This window comes from Aspergillus heteromorphus (assembly GCF_003184545.1).
Source record: "Aspergillus heteromorphus CBS 117.55 chromosome Unknown BO70scaffold_34, whole genome shotgun sequence".
Taxonomy (NCBI): Eukaryota; Fungi; Ascomycota; class Eurotiomycetes; order Eurotiales; family Aspergillaceae; genus Aspergillus; species Aspergillus heteromorphus.
Window position 1 is genome coordinate 1 of NW_020290439.1, and position 14,297 is coordinate 14,297.

The following is a 14,297-nucleotide window of genomic DNA, read 5'->3' on the forward strand; positions in this document are numbered from 1 at the left end:
CCTAAACCCTAAACCCTAAACCCTAAACCCTAAACCCTAAACCCTAAACCCTAAACCCTAAACCCTGCACAGGGATAGTATCTATAGACTTTGTAGACTTGAGTAGATTCTTCCATCTAAGGTCCCCAGCTGCGTTGTGCCCGGAGATCCTGCAGGGTCTCCTTCTGGCCCCCATCCACGTGGAAATTGGCCTCGTGCAGCCACTGCTCCATCGCGGGCCGGACCCCCGCGTCCCACTCGTCGCGCAGCAGCGAGAACCAGGCCGTATCGCGACTGCGGCCCTTCACCACCATATGCTGCCGGAAGGTCCCCTCGTACCGGAAGCCCAGCCGCAGGGCCGCCCGCCGCGACGGCTCATTGAGCGAGTCGCACTTCCACTCCACGCGCCGGTAGTTCAGGTCGTGGAAGGCGTGCCGGGCGAGCAGGTAGATGGCCTCTGTCGCCCCGGTTGTTCGTTGCAAGGCTGATGAGAACATCACGTTCCCGATCTCGACGGTCAGGTGGTCCGGGGTGATGCGCATCAGCGAGAGATACCCGATCGCCTGGCCGAAGCTCGGCAGGGAGCGACGCCGGTCGATGACGGCGAAGAAGAAGGGGTCCCGCGAGGCCGACCGGGCAGCGATGTTTGTATCGAACGCACCCGGCTCGGAGTAAGGCCCATCCCCCATGTAGTCCCACAGGGATGCGTGTGCGGGATGACTCCCGCCCACGAGGTGAAACAGATCCGAGGCATGTTTGCTCTCCAGCTTTTCGAGGTGGACGGTTCGCCCGGACAGGGGGGTGCTGCCTGATGGCAACAAGGCTGGAGAAAGTGAGACAATCGGGCCGCGGGGTCGTGCGACTGCCATGACGAAAATGGATGGCCGGGAATTGGGAGGGTGAGGGTCCGTGTGGTGTTGGGTTGGTCGATTGAGGGTTGCGGGTTCCAGGAAAGACCGGGCCATTAGTAGAACCGACAAGTGCCTGAGGCATCATAGCCGGTCCCCCTGATTGGTCCCGCGCTCCGGGTTGGCGTCTGCCTGATTGGCTTTGTCGCCGACGCCGGGGACGATGCCCTCACATCAGTCCTTATCATCCCCAGATCAGCGACTGGGGTGGGTAGTGGGATTTCTGAGGAGTACTCCTCCCTATGTGTGGTGGATTAGGGCAGCGGTATAATTCTTCTTCCCCCCATTCTCCAGCGTCTCATTGGAAAGGCGATATATATATTTCCCACGGCACTGTCTTTGATCCAAAATGCCGATCAGGAACAATTGAATTTAGGCCCACTTGATAAATGCCAATCACCGAGGAAACATTTACAGGAGAAAGATGGGTCGACCAAGCGGCCGCAGCAATGCAGAGCGACGGATCAGCATCCTGGCACATCATGGGAGGTCGTGCCGGATTGTCCCCCGCTAGGCTGGCTAGCCGCGGGGGAGTCGGGGCTTATATAAAGAGACTCCGGTGTCCCTCGAGGTGGCTTATCGCAACCCTTCATTGCTTCCTGAAAAATGTTCCAATTACGCCCCATCACAGCCGAAGACATCCCCTATCTGGTTGATCTGTGGCACCTCGCCTTCACCGGCCCGATCAATGAACGCCTCTTCCCCGACACTCCCGGTCTGCGTGCCTGGGGGGAGCACTTCCACCGGTCCAGTCTGACTGGTCCTAATCAGCGATATCTGAAGATTATCTCCGATGCAGAGTCCGCGCCTCCCTTTGTCGCCTTTGTGAAATGGGATCTCGACACGGCATCCCCCAACCCGGAACATCGATTCCCCCCGTGGCATGCCGACTCAGATCGGGATTTCTGTGATCACTTCTTCAGGGCGATGGACCAGGCCAGGAAAACCATCATGCGGGGTAGAAAACATTACTGTAAGTGCTCTCGCCGTACAATCCGTGGTGGCTTGGGTGCCTGGCGACGGTGGCTCATCAAAGCGGATGTACTGCGCAGATCTCGACACTCTGGCCACACACCCCGACTACCAGCGCAAAGGAGCGGCATCGATGCTCATCCAGTGGGGATGTGAAGTGGCCGATCGGGAGGGAATGCCGATCTGGGTGGATGCCAGCGAGGACGGAGCAGCGCTGTACAAGCGCTTTGGGTTTCAGGATGTCAGTGTGCCCGGGGTGACGCCCGAGGGCGCCAGCTCCATGCTGCGGGAACCTGTCCGCCGAGACACCTCATGATCATACATTCGCTTGGTTTATTTTACAGTATCCTATAGTACAGTAGGTTGATTATAGGTCCGCCATCTCAATGTACTCCGTACGCAAGTTCCACTCAAGCGTCTCATGGATGAGCATGGGACCGTGTCCGTTCGCTGCCTCATTGCCGTGGATGTCTTCGTCGGTCGGGATCATCGTGATCTCGTCGTCCGCACTCTTCAGGTGGGATTGAGATTGGGAGACAGACCGGGCCCCCCCGCTGGTCCCCGTCCGGAGATAACGGGAACCCTTATTGTGGGAGCCCTGACCCCAGCCGGTGTTGAAGGCGATGACAAAGGGCTTGAGGCACGGCACAGTCGCAGCCATAAGGCTACAATGGAGGAGAACCTCCGTGACAACAAGCGCATTCGAGAGATCGAGGAAAGTATCGTCAACGGAAATGTGGTTGAGGTAGACCTGGCGGAGCACGACGAGCAGCACAATTCTATCGGGTGAGCGTTGGCTCCAGTTTCCATGAGCGGCGAAGGACGTACAGGACTCGAATTCCAAAGGCAAAGATGACGGCAGCTTTCTGGCTACGGCGCATCTGGATCCCCCAGACCAGATGTATGCTTAAGCCCAGTAGGAAGGCTTCCGTGATCACGTCGAAGGCGGTGATTGCTCGCCAGCCGGAGACCTACCTAGTGTTAGATGCAAGGGATGATGATCGGACTGCGATTGAAGATGAGCCTCACAAAAAAGCCGCAGTTATTCAATTGCCATGGGTGGGTGGGATCGCATCGCAGAGCCACGGCCAGGGTAGATACGGCTGCCCACAGCACAATCGCTCCCAGTTGCAATACACAGAGCCGGAGGTATACCCGGTGCCGTCCAAGGCGTTTGAGAAGGAGAACGACGGACAGTTTCGCAGCGCAGTGGCCTGCTAGGAACAGAATATCGGCGACATACAAGTCCTGCCGAAGGAGGGTGAGTGGGAAGTGCTCTGGGGAGCCCGGAATGAGGAATTACCTTCATCATACTGGCTAAATCTCCGGGATGGGACTTTCCTAGCCCATGGGAAACGCCGTCCATAACCATTCCTACCTGTACAATGCCAATAGTCTGCCCAGCGTTTGGTCAGGTTGGTTGAGAGAGAAGATCCAGATCGATTGCAGAGTGAACTTACTCCTCCCACCCAGGCAGCAACGTCGTCCATGCCCGGGGGGCCATTAATAGCCAATCGCATGTAGATCCGGATCAAGCAGACTAAGACCATCCAGGTCATGAAAAGGGTGGCACTGATCACAATCGCACCGCTGCGGTCGGTCGGAGTGATGGCGTAAGGAGAGGCCATGGGTGGCGTGGAATCGAAAGACAGGATGAACGAGGCATTGCTATCTTGCTGGGACGCAGATGTATTTCTGTCTGTCTTGAAAGCCGCACTGCGAGGGAAATGAAATGAACCAAGTTCCCTGGGAGACAGCGACCGGGGGGGTGGAAGCTGGTGTCTGTTGACCCCGGCGAGAGTGAGACGGGGGTAGCAGGCTCCGACCATCTAGATAGGGCACATGCTAACCCTACACCGTAAAGGAATGGGGTCCTTGCTTTCCAGCCCCGCCATCTGCGCTAAGGGCGACCGAGCTTCTTCTGGGCCATGCGAGGATATCCACCCCTCCGAACAAAGCTTTGACTGTGGTGTGATGTCCTCCCCTTGTTACTGTGGTAGCCACGAGTACTGTGAATGTCGGTTGAGTGGAAACGGATGCAGTTGGGAACATGACGTTTCCTCAGCACGGGGGGTGAAGGGGCCCAACGAATCCTCTTAACCGCGGGTTATGATAGGCATCAACAGGCACAGGGAACAAGACTCGCGCAGCATCCACCAGATGAGCGGGTCGATGGGCGCTGGAGGCCGTCTCAACCTCAATAATAGCATCGGGCCGAGATTAAGAGAAATTGACGGTTCCCGGTTAGTGTTGGAGTATCTGCTGTCGGCCGGGAGCACGGAGGAGCGAGTATGTGACAGCTCCCCCAGATCCCTGCCTGGATCGCCAATCTCGGCGGGCAGCGGCGGAGAACCAGCGGTCCATCCGCTTTAAATTTGGAGTATATCTGTCGCAAGTTGGACCGATGTAACCACGGGCTGTAGTTCACCTGCAGGCCCCCTGCAAGTGCGGCGGTGATCCCGGCTAGCCCGCTGATAGCCACGACAGGGATGAAGGGCGACAGGGCCAGCCTGCAACGGTGCAACTTATTGATCAAGAAGGGAATCCTCCCCCCTTTTTTCCCACACATCCGGATCTTCTTCTATGTTCATTTCGTTTGACACCTCGGGCAAGCGAAATGTGGCCGGAGAAATCAGTCGACGCGGTGGCCTACACCTCCGCCCTGGATGATGGTTCCGCACCCTCGAACAAGGGCGGAACCACCCAGGATAGCCAGGATATGTGGCGGGTGGGCCGAGACCAGGAGTTGAATGTACGTATGGCGCGTCATTGGGGGGTTCGGACTGACGGGGGCAGCGCAACTTTCGATTTCTGTCGGTGCTGGGGTTCAGCGCCGTGTTGATGTGCACCTGGGAGGCCGTCCTCTTGTGAGTGTAGCCCTTACACGATCTACCCCCAAGCTCCAGGCTAACAAACGCCCAGTGGCGCATCATATGGTCTCACGGACGGCGGCAAGGGGGGTATGATCTACACCTACCTCGGTGTGCTGTGCGGATTCAGTTTCGTCATCCTGTCCATGGCCGAGATGGCCTCGATGTATGTGTGCAGTCACCCTTCCAGGTCGCAGGCAGGACCGCGAGAAAGCCAGGCTAACCGGAGAACATGTACATAGGGCTCCCACCTCGGGCGGGCAGTACCACTGGGTGTCCGAGTTTGCCCCTCCGAGTTGCCAATGCATCCTCAGCTACATCACCGGTTGGGTGTGTGTCCTGGGCTGGCACACAGGCATCGCGGGGTGCTGTTACACCGTCGCCAACATGTTGGTCGGTCTGTTGGCGATCAACTATCCCGACTCCTATACCTACGAGCCGTGGCATGTCACCTTGCTCGTCATTGCCGTGGCCGTGGCCGCGTTGATCTTCAACACCCTGCTCGCCCAGAAGCTGGCCCTGATTGAGGGGATCATTCTGATCGTGCACTGCTTCGGTTTCTTCGGCATCCTGATCCCTCTATGGGTACTCTCGCCGTCTGTGCCGCCGTCCGACGTCTTTGGCTCGATTGTCGACCGCGGCGGCTGGGGCAGTACCGGCCTCTCCTGCTTCGTGGGGGTCGTTGGTCCGATTTATGCCTTGATTGGTGAGTCCCTCGGGTCGTGAAACGGGGACAGGCGTTAGGTTAGATGCTGACTCGGTGACAGGCCCTGACTCGGCGGTACACATGTGTACGTACTCAGTACACCTACCCCCCCCCCCCCCCGCCCCATCGTAGACACCCTGGAGACAGACTAACCTCTCCCGGACAGCCGAGGAGATCCGCGATGCCTCGCGGGTGCTTCCCAAGGCCATGGTGTGGACCCTTATTCTGAATGGCGGCACGGGCTTCGTCATGATTGTGACCCTCGCCTTCTGTGTCGGCAACATCGACGAGGTGCTGGCGTCGACCACCGGCTTTGCCTTCATCCAGGTGTTCCTGAACTCGACGGGATCGGTGCCCGCGGCGACGGGGATGACGGTCGTGATCATGATCATGCAATTCTGCGCGACGATCAGCAACGTGGCCACCACCTCGCGCCAGATTTACTCCTTTGCCCGCGACGGGGGAGTCCCCTTTGCGGGATTCTTCTCCAAGGTAAGTCCCCCAGCCCCCCCCCGAAACACACACGGCTGAAACTCGACACAGGTCAATGCCACCTTCCTGGTCCCGCTGAACGCCCTCTACGCCAGCCTGGTGATCGTGTCCCTGCTCTCGCTGATTAACATCGGCTCGGCCGTGGCCTTTAACGCCATCATGTCGCTGGGCACTGCCGCCCTGCTGTCCTCGTACCTGATCTCCATCAGCTGCGTGCGGCTGCGGCGGTGGCGGCAGCAGCCCCTGCCCCCCGTGCGCTGGAGCATGGGCCGATTCACCCCCTTCGTCGACACGGTGTCTCTGCTGGTGCTGGCCATTGTATTTGTGTTCACCTTCTTTCCCCTGACCAACGACACCGCCCCGTCGGAATTCAACTGGGCGATTGTGATCTTTAGCGGGGTGGTGGTCTTCGCCTTGGGATACTATGCGATCTATGCCCGCAAGGTATACAAGGGGCCAGTCACCAGGGTGCGGGTTGCCCAGTAGAGCCCGTGTCCCGGGGAAAGGGTAGTAGGGTAGAATTGCCCGGTCCACGGGGGCGTTTAACATCCGAATAAATTTTGGCAGTCGCGGTTGCGCGAGTATGAGCCATATAATCAATTGCCCTGTTTTCTAATGTTCGCAGAGTGAGAAGCTCCCGATCTCAAAAATTTCATTCTGTCTTTTCTGCTTGATGCTCCTTTCTGCTATTAATTCTAATCGGTATGCCTTGGTCTTCTCCATGGTCATGGCCCCGTCGGTCATGTTCTCGGACACGATATCCTGCAACTCGGCCGAAAGCCTTTCGGAAAAGAGGCGACAGACGACCTCGCGGCGCTCGCGAGCCCTATCCTCTTGTTGCGGGGGGGCATTGGCCGAGGAGATGATGGGGCGATGGGGGTCGATCAAAAACAGGGCGAGGATCTTTCGATGGCCCGGATGCGAGCGATCCGCCAGGCTGAAGGGCAACACGCGGTGCTGCACCGTGTGGGGGAAGGTGACCAGTCGGCCGTCCGCGCACAGGACGCTGCCGAGATCCTGGGTGATGGGACTGTCGTTGTAGCCCTGGACCTCGGGGCCAAAGCCATAGACGGCCTGCAGGAACTCGGGCTGGTCCTGGGGGTAGTACACACCCTCCGGCATAGAGGCCCGCTGACGGAAGGCCAGGCGACTCACGGTGATGTTGTGGCTGTCGTAGTAGTAGATCGCCGTGGCGCAGATGCGCTCGTTCTGCTCCCGTCAGTGCCCTGAACCCTACAATCCACCCGATCCGACCACATACCATTTGCCTTTCAGGATGCCACGAGCCACCCCCATAGTCCGGCCTCGCGGGGCTCAGTTCGATGTTGGCCAGTTTGACAGTGACCTGGAGGCCTTGCTGCCGGAAACCGTCCCGGAGGTGCACCGACCCCCTCCACCACGCCCGGGGCGGGGGGCTGAACGCCCCGGGTTCGGGCAGCTCGATGGGCCGCGAGCGTTCCCACTCGGCGTAGCGGATGCGCCCATGCGGCCACTGTCGGATAGGGGCCAGACTGCTGTCCCAGAGCGGGATCGTAGCATCGAGGATGCTCTCCACGGCGCGGTAAAGCGGTTAGTTTTGGTGTGGGTGGAGGTTGTTGATGTACGAGGCCACGCGGCAGCCTCCCTCCTGGGGCAGCGCCACATCGCAGGGCAGCCACTGGAATCTGCAGCTGTATGGGGCGCATCCTCCGCGTTCCCCACGTCCGCCAGGACCCCGGCCGGGAGGATGCGCGTCCGGCCGTAGACCACGGGAAACAGCGACGGGTGCACCAGATTCACGACCTTCTCGTCCGACCCGGGGTGGTAGTCCTTGCCCCATGGGCTTTGCTCCAGGAGGACCACCGCCTCTCGCAGCCGCTGCTGGACGGCCGGGGAGACGGCCGTATCGGAACGCACCACCCCGACGTCGAAGACCGAGAGCAGGCCCTGTTCGTGCAGGACGCCCGCCTTCCACTGCATCTCCTGGATGATCCAGTTCATCATATTGGTGGTCACATCCTGCCGCAATTCGAAGACCTCCCTGCGCCATCGCGCGGTGATCTCACGGTCAGATACCTGGGACGCGTCAGGCATGAAACCGGGGCTGGGGCACGAGAGGGTGAGCAGGACAGGGCGGCTGGAGGGACCCACCCGACGTCGTCACAGTCGATGTCTTCCTCGTCCAACGCATTCGGGAAGGTGCTCGTCTGCAGTGATGTTAGACAGCGCTGGCAGACGGGCAGAGTGGGGTGGGGGTGGGATGGGGGATACCTGGGGCCTGTGGTTCAGGGGCAGGCCGAACCCGGGGAGCTGGATCGGCCGGGCTGGTTGGGATCCCATGGCGGCCGGACACAGCGCGGTCGCGTGCGATAATGCCCTAGAGTATCGGATCGATGGAGTCACTCGCCGTTCTTATAGCTCGGGGTGAGGCAGACAACAGGGGGTCCATCAGGGCCGCCTGAAAGCCTGCCTGCCAGGCAACCACCAGCACAGCACTTGGCAGGGTGGGTTCTTTTCCTTTTCCAATTCTGTTGATTTGATTCTGGCATACTTCATACTCCCGCCGCGCAGCATTCGGACTCTTGACTCCTGCCGGCCACGATGATTATATATATCTAACGACACTTAGTCTGTAGAATGTCACACTCTCCCACGACGTTATGGTCGGGCAAGGCAACATCAAGACATCATTATATGGCCACTCAGGCTGCAAATTCAGCTACGACACAGGATAGACCGGCTCTTGCCTCGAGCCGGTGAACTGGTGGCTGGGAACCCTTCTCCGCGACCCCGCGATCTCATATTGTCCCCCCTCCCCCCTAGAAAAACATGAACCGGTACCGGCGACTGGCCCCCGAGGTGGACGAGGTGGGAATGGTGCTGGCCGAGGAGAGGCTCTGGGCAGCACTCGTCGCGACAATCGTCGAGGCACTTGCGGATGCCGATCCCGCGCCGGTGGCCGTCGTCCAGGCTTCGGCGCTGGTGGTAGGGATGGAGATCGCCGACACGGTGAAGCTGGCCGCGCTCGTCGTGGTCGAGGTGTTGTCACCGTTGTCGTCCATGTCGTCGCTATTGTCGCCATTGTCGCCATTGTCGCCGTAGTCGCCGTCATCACCGTCATCGCCGCCAGAAAAGCCCGGTTCGAGCTGATAGATCGACCACACGTCATTTCCACCACCTGTCCTTAGTAGTCAGCACCCGATGCCTTCCATTGCATGGTCCACAAAGGAAGAGCCCCTCGTCAGGGGCGGAAAACCCACACATGTCTTCGGGATAGCCCACGCACTCCAGGTTGCATTGCCGGTTTGACACCAGGTCTGTCTCCGCCGGGGCCGAGCCCCCGCACCAACAGTCGTTGCCCTTCGTCAGGGCGGCGTAGCTGGCGTCATTCTTGCCACACAGCTGGAAGCAGGAGCCCGTCGACTGGTAGGTCCAGGTGCCCAGGTCGGTCATACCGGCCGCAGAGGTGTAGCATCCGAGATAGCCATCATCGAAGACGGCGGCAGAGGCCACCGCGGCGAGCACCGCGCCGAGATAGACGGTGGGCAGCATCTGTGTCCGACTGGATGGATGGTATGAAGACCAGGAGTGATTGTGGCCAAGAGAGTGGACGGGGGGAGAAGGTGGCCATTAAATGAGACGTGACGGACGCCGACCGAGGCCGGACCCTGGGATCTGACTCGAGGCCCCTAGCAGTTAGTACCGTCGATGCCGACTAGTGACTTTCCAGTGACTCCATCGCTGGAGGGGGGCCAAACCCGAAACCCGGCCTATCACAGGCCCGGCCGACTCGCCCGTGACCCACGGGGCCCTGATGTCGAGCCTCCATCAGTCGCTTCGCTTCACTCCCCAGCTGTTTTCCGTCTCCAACTTGCCCTTCGACGTCTAGACTAGTAGTATCGGCGATCTCATAGGGTCACCTGGTCCAGATAGATGACCTCCGATTGGGTCGGCGACAACGGGCGCGCTCAAGCAGTGCCGGAAGGGAGGGAAATTGGCTCCCAAGCCATGGCTCGGCAGGCCAGCGCTAGTGACTTCCGACATTAAAAACAGGGTCACAGTGGAGCCTCGACGGTCCGGCGCATCCCATCTCAGGAACAGGTCTGGTTTTTATGCCACCAGTATCCATGTCGCAGCCTGCTATCTACCAACAGGGAAACCCCCCCCCCCCCCAAAAAAAAAGCAACTCTCAACGGTCTGGAGGGGATTGATAACCTGGCACCAACTCGACTGGCACCGGTAACTTGTCAGAGACCCCGAAAATTCGCCTACTATCTATCCCATTCGGGATCGCAGATTACCACCGCCTACAAATCGTCATGCTCCGACTGAGGCGATGGAAGACGTTTTCCGATCCGAAACCCCCACTAAATTTCTTAGCCCGTCTTGCGCATCCGGCATACAAAGTCTGCTTTGTGTCCCAGTCACATCACTACCTCAACTGCAACAGAATTTTCTGAAGGTCGACATTGTCCGAGAACTGCCTCTCCAGATACACGCAGATCGCCTCCCCCTCTCGCCACGCCCGTGGCGTCAGCCACCAAACCCCCAGACCCCGCACTTGTCGGTACCAGCACGCAAGCAATAAGAGCGCCCGCGGGTCTCTGGCTAGGAGAAGACGCCGGAACCCATCGTCCATGGTGCTGCAAAACGTGACGAAGCCGAGGATGGTCGTGATCACTGCCTGGTCGTGATAGAGCGCCCGCGCTACTCCGATCGCCACAGCATGATATGGCGAAGTCGTGTCGAGACGATACAGGCGGACAAATTCCGGCGGTATAGTGTCTATATCGAGCGCCATCATATTGACTGGGGATAGTGGGCATAGCTGCACTGGTGCGAGCCTTGCAGCAATAGAGTCCGTGGGACTGGAAGGCATCAGTCGCCAGACCTCTGCTTTGCCGCGATTTACTTGCAGCCAGGGTGGATCCGACGAGGGTGTACGCATCAGTGGCCAGGTCTCCTCCAAGGTCGGGGCCTCGATCTCGCAAAAGATGAGAAACCATAGCATGGCTGCTGTGCTCACCATTGCTCCTGTATCTTCGGGGCGGTTGGGCTGCGACAGCTTGCGGTTGAAGCCGGTCAGTGCCCGATACCGATGCCGCGATTCGGGGAGGCTTAGCCCCGTTCCGGGCGGTGTGTCTGAGTGTCGCCGATGCATAAGAACGAGCGCTGCGATGGCATGCATCAGGAAAGGGGTCTGTGTGGGTGCCGAATCATCAGTCTATTTTCCCGCCGAGCGGAGGAGAACGAACGGCTGCGAATGGGTTATTAGGATGGGCTCACCGATCGAGCAAGCCGAACCACTTCATTTCGGAAGGCATCCAGACGCGGACCGACGCTGATCGTCTCTGCGATCTGCGTCTGGAACCGGCTCAGCAGATATTCATTCTCGTTGGGCCAGAAGGACAGACTGGGGGGCACCCCCATGTGGAGGACGCGCTCCCCCGCTGCCTGGAGATCAGGCCGGGTCGACACGTAGTCACAGGAGACCCCGTAGGACCGGCATTTCCGGCAGGCCGGTTTGGTCTCGTCGCACTGCGGCCAGCAGATCAGCTTGGAATCGTTGCATTGCGGCAAGCCCCTCAGCCATCGACTCACTCACCTTGACGCTGCGGAGTTTGCAGTTGCCGCAGCCCCGTCGGGACCTCCGGCCTGACCGGGTCTGGCGCCTGATGTGGTTGTCCATGGTCGCCGGGCACCATCTAGCAGAGGAAACGAGTTGGAAAGATCGATGAGGATGGTGGGAAGACGGAGGTAAGAAGGATATGTCCGATCACCAAGAGGTCGAGGCGGTGCGGTGCGTCATCGCCCCGTGTCAGCACTAAACCCCCATTCGGATACAGCCTCGCCTGGTTGGCTGCCGCCTCGGGCTCGATCCAGAGTTCCACTTCAGTCAAGCAAACATCCTCAACATCAGAGAAAAAATGGCAGAGCCACGGCCAGGTAGAAAAGGCCCCTCGCAACTTCTGAGCCCGTGAGTTGCCTACATCTGCTACCCATCCCCTATTTCCCCACGGTTCTTCCCCTCCTCGGATTCCGCAACCCACCTCTCTTCATATCATCACGTACATACCTTCACTCAACCACCATGCCTGATAACCGTGCAGCCTGGCTGGTAGGACCCCGAGCGCATCGCCTGGAAGTCCTCTCGGCGCCCTACACCCACCCCCAGGAGGGACAGATCGTGATCCGGAACCGTGCCGTGGCCATTAACCCGATCGACTGGGTGCTGCAGGGGCAAGGGACCACCTTGATGTACCGTTGGCTCCCGTACCCCTGCGTTCTGGGCAGCGATGTCGCGGGCGAAGTGGTCGAAGTCGGACCCGGGGTGACCCGGTATCAGGTGGGCGACCGGGTCCTGGGCAAAGCCTGCGGAACCCATGAGAAGATCAACAGCCCAACCCAAGGGGGATTTCAGACATACGTGGTGCTGGCGGACCATATGACCTCACGTATCCCCGATTCCCTCCCCTACGAAAGGGCCGTGGTGTTGCCCCTGGGGATTGCCACGGCTGCCTGTGGTCTCTTCGAACCTGACCAGCTCAATCTTCGGCGTCCCCAGCCAAATCAACCACCGACGGGCAAGACTGTCATCATCTGGGGTGGGTCCACCAGTGTGGGAAGTAACGCGATCCAGCTGGCCACGGCCGCCGGGTATGAAGTCTTTACCACCGCGTCGCCCCGCAACTTCGATTATGTCAAGAGTTTGGGGGCAGTCCAGGCGTTTGACTATCGGAGCCGAACGGTCGTGTCTGACATGCTAGCCGCATGCCAGGGCAAAACCCTTGCTGGAGCCCTGACCGTGGGTGCTAACGCTGCGGGCTACTGCATGGATATTCTGGGCAGCTGCACGGGGGACAGGCGCATCTCCATGGCCACCTACCCGGTTCCTTCCCCACCCCCGAAGGTCCTTACCACGTTGAGGACGATGCTGGCGTTTATGGGAGGGAATGTTTCCTACTGGGTCAAGTCGAGGGCCAAGGGCATCCAGTACAATTACATCTTTGCCAGCACCCTGTACGATAATGGGATTGGGCAGATGATCTTCGCGGATTATCTCCCTCGAGCACTGGCGGAGGGACGCTACCAGGTTGTGCCCGAGGCGGTCGTGTATGCGAATGGGCTGGACCACATCCAGGATGCCATGGACTATCACAAGCAGGGTCTTTCTGCGAGGAAGGTAGTTGTCTCTTTGAACGACTGAGCATGTCGCGCGTGGTATATGGTTTTTTTTTTTTTTTTTTTTTTTTTTTTTTTTTTTTTTTTTTCGTGAGAGGTTGGGAGTTGTAAGTATATAGACATACTTAGTGGAATCAGGGACATCTGGAACGGCCAAGTTGGAATATGCTCTCATAATTATATGGATAGTTTTCGCAGATTATTTCATTAACACTTTTTCGTGGTCCGCCATGATCGGGATCTAATATGATCATGGTGACATCAGCATGTCGGGATTGATTTTCATGTGCTGTATTTGTTCCTCGGAGGCACAGGCCCTCGGGTAGATTCTCACCACCAGCATCACAGTGGCAGATAATTCCGATTGTTCACTCTCTCAAGACCTCGGAGCCCTTGATCCGCAGGACTCTGATGATGGTTATAATTTTTAACCCTACTGCTGGGTTGGTAATACTTATTTTGAAGGAGAGGCCCACGAATATACGTTTGCCAAGTCCATTGGCTGCAAGGTTGACTGCAACGACAAAGGGGCAGCAGTCGCTCCACCGGCCGGCGGCGGCATTGGAGAGTGAGCATCTCCATTCCCATGCGGGTTGGGGAACCCTGTACCGGATAAGTACGCCTTACCCCTGGGCACCTTGGACCATCTGATTGACCATAGTCATTTTCAGTAACAAGGCTTTAGGAGGCGCGCGAGCGCGCCCTATACAATTATCTAGATACTATAAATAGAAAATTACTAAAATCAAGTATATATATCACTGTAATTGAATTAATCTACCTAATAATTCTAATATTATAAAACGTTTTATTAATAGCTAAAGATTTACTACGTTTATTAACCTTCGCAACCAAGAGACTCGCAAACAGGTGTGGCATGAGGCAGGATCTCAATTGGCGGAATTTGTATTCAATGAATAAGAGCCGGTGCTACCATCCCTGTCAAGCGGTCGCTTGGTTCCTGTTTAGCCTCATGCAAATAGATGGCTCTTTGACGCCGGCGTCACTTCTCATCTTCATATCATCAAATTCTGCCACTCAAACAGGGACTGAAAGTATGCAGTGGAAGTGTTACAGATAGACCCTTTATTTGGGAAGTATTGAGGCAAGTACAGACCTGATTTTAGCTACAGCCAAAATGTATATAGAGGCCTGTCTGCCCACACTGGCACAAAGAAGAGTTATTTTTAGGGCAGACTTGGGGCCAAG

General features: G+C 58.0%; 8 protein-coding genes across 8 annotated transcripts; 3 read left to right on the forward strand and 5 right to left on the reverse strand.

The window, feature by feature from the left end:
* Positions 1 to 56: 56 nt before the first annotated feature.
* Positions 57 to 891, reverse strand: BO70DRAFT_365872 (GNAT family N-acetyltransferase). The gene has a single exon (XM_025544184.1). The coding sequence runs from the start codon at positions 846 to 848 to the stop codon at positions 117 to 119; it is 732 nt and encodes a 243-aa protein (XP_025395400.1). The 5' UTR covers positions 849 to 891; the 3' UTR covers positions 57 to 116.
* A 245-nt stretch (positions 892 to 1,136) lies between these two features.
* On the forward strand, positions 1,137 to 2,258 carry BO70DRAFT_365873 (GNAT family N-acetyltransferase). Its single transcript, XM_025544185.1, has 2 exons — positions 1,137 to 1,860; positions 1,940 to 2,258. Exons 1-2 carry the CDS (start codon positions 1,494 to 1,496, stop codon positions 2,173 to 2,175), a joined length of 603 nt encoding a protein of 200 aa, XP_025395401.1. The 5' UTR covers positions 1,137 to 1,493; the 3' UTR covers positions 2,176 to 2,258.
* BO70DRAFT_300147 (uncharacterized protein) lies at positions 2,227 to 3,487 on the reverse strand (the record flags this gene model as incomplete). Its single annotated transcript, XM_025539662.1, has 5 exons — positions 2,227 to 2,638; positions 2,688 to 2,830; positions 2,889 to 3,107; positions 3,163 to 3,255; positions 3,320 to 3,487. The coding sequence occupies 5 exons, from the start codon at positions 3,485 to 3,487 to the stop codon at positions 2,227 to 2,229; spliced, it is 1,035 nt and encodes a 344-aa protein (XP_025395402.1).
* A 950-nt stretch (positions 3,488 to 4,437) lies between these two features.
* Positions 4,438 to 6,562, forward strand: BO70DRAFT_365875 (putative amino acid permease). Its single transcript, XM_025544186.1, has 7 exons — positions 4,438 to 4,611; positions 4,656 to 4,726; positions 4,782 to 4,895; positions 4,972 to 5,435; positions 5,497 to 5,520; positions 5,602 to 5,927; positions 5,979 to 6,562. The coding sequence occupies exons 1-7, from the start codon at positions 4,477 to 4,479 to the stop codon at positions 6,411 to 6,413; spliced, it is 1,569 nt and encodes a 522-aa protein (XP_025395403.1). The 5' UTR covers positions 4,438 to 4,476; the 3' UTR covers positions 6,414 to 6,562.
* On the reverse strand, positions 6,540 to 8,246 carry BO70DRAFT_432546 (DUF4246 domain-containing protein; the record flags this gene model as incomplete). The annotated part of the gene is made up of 5 exons (XM_025548327.1): positions 6,540 to 7,136; positions 7,189 to 7,474; positions 7,540 to 8,010; positions 8,058 to 8,113; positions 8,178 to 8,246. The coding sequence occupies 5 exons, from the start codon at positions 8,244 to 8,246 to the stop codon at positions 6,540 to 6,542; spliced, it is 1,479 nt and encodes a 492-aa protein (XP_025395404.1).
* Positions 8,247 to 8,444: 198 nt separating this feature from the next.
* On the reverse strand, positions 8,445 to 9,529 carry BO70DRAFT_382600 (WSC domain-containing protein). The gene is made up of 2 exons (XM_025545541.1): positions 9,167 to 9,529; positions 8,445 to 9,084 (listed from the first exon to the last, which is right to left on the reverse strand). The coding sequence occupies exons 1-2, from the start codon at positions 9,456 to 9,458 to the stop codon at positions 8,726 to 8,728; spliced, it is 651 nt and encodes a 216-aa protein (XP_025395405.1). The 5' UTR covers positions 9,459 to 9,529; the 3' UTR covers positions 8,445 to 8,725.
* A 746-nt stretch (positions 9,530 to 10,275) lies between these two features.
* Positions 10,276 to 11,649, reverse strand: BO70DRAFT_432548 (Zn(II)2Cys6 transcription factor). The gene is made up of 3 exons (XM_025548328.1): positions 11,512 to 11,649; positions 11,193 to 11,444; positions 10,276 to 11,106 (listed from the first exon to the last, which is right to left on the reverse strand). The coding sequence occupies exons 1-3, from the start codon at positions 11,593 to 11,595 to the stop codon at positions 10,339 to 10,341; spliced, it is 1,104 nt and encodes a 367-aa protein (XP_025395406.1). The 5' UTR covers positions 11,596 to 11,649; the 3' UTR covers positions 10,276 to 10,338.
* A 186-nt stretch (positions 11,650 to 11,835) lies between these two features.
* On the forward strand, positions 11,836 to 13,128 carry BO70DRAFT_416836 (zinc-binding alcohol dehydrogenase family protein). The gene has a single exon (XM_025547399.1). It carries the CDS (start codon positions 11,998 to 12,000, stop codon positions 13,111 to 13,113), a length of 1,116 nt encoding a protein of 371 aa, XP_025395407.1. The 5' UTR covers positions 11,836 to 11,997; the 3' UTR covers positions 13,114 to 13,128.
* The last annotated feature ends 1,169 nt before the right edge of the window (positions 13,129 to 14,297 follow it).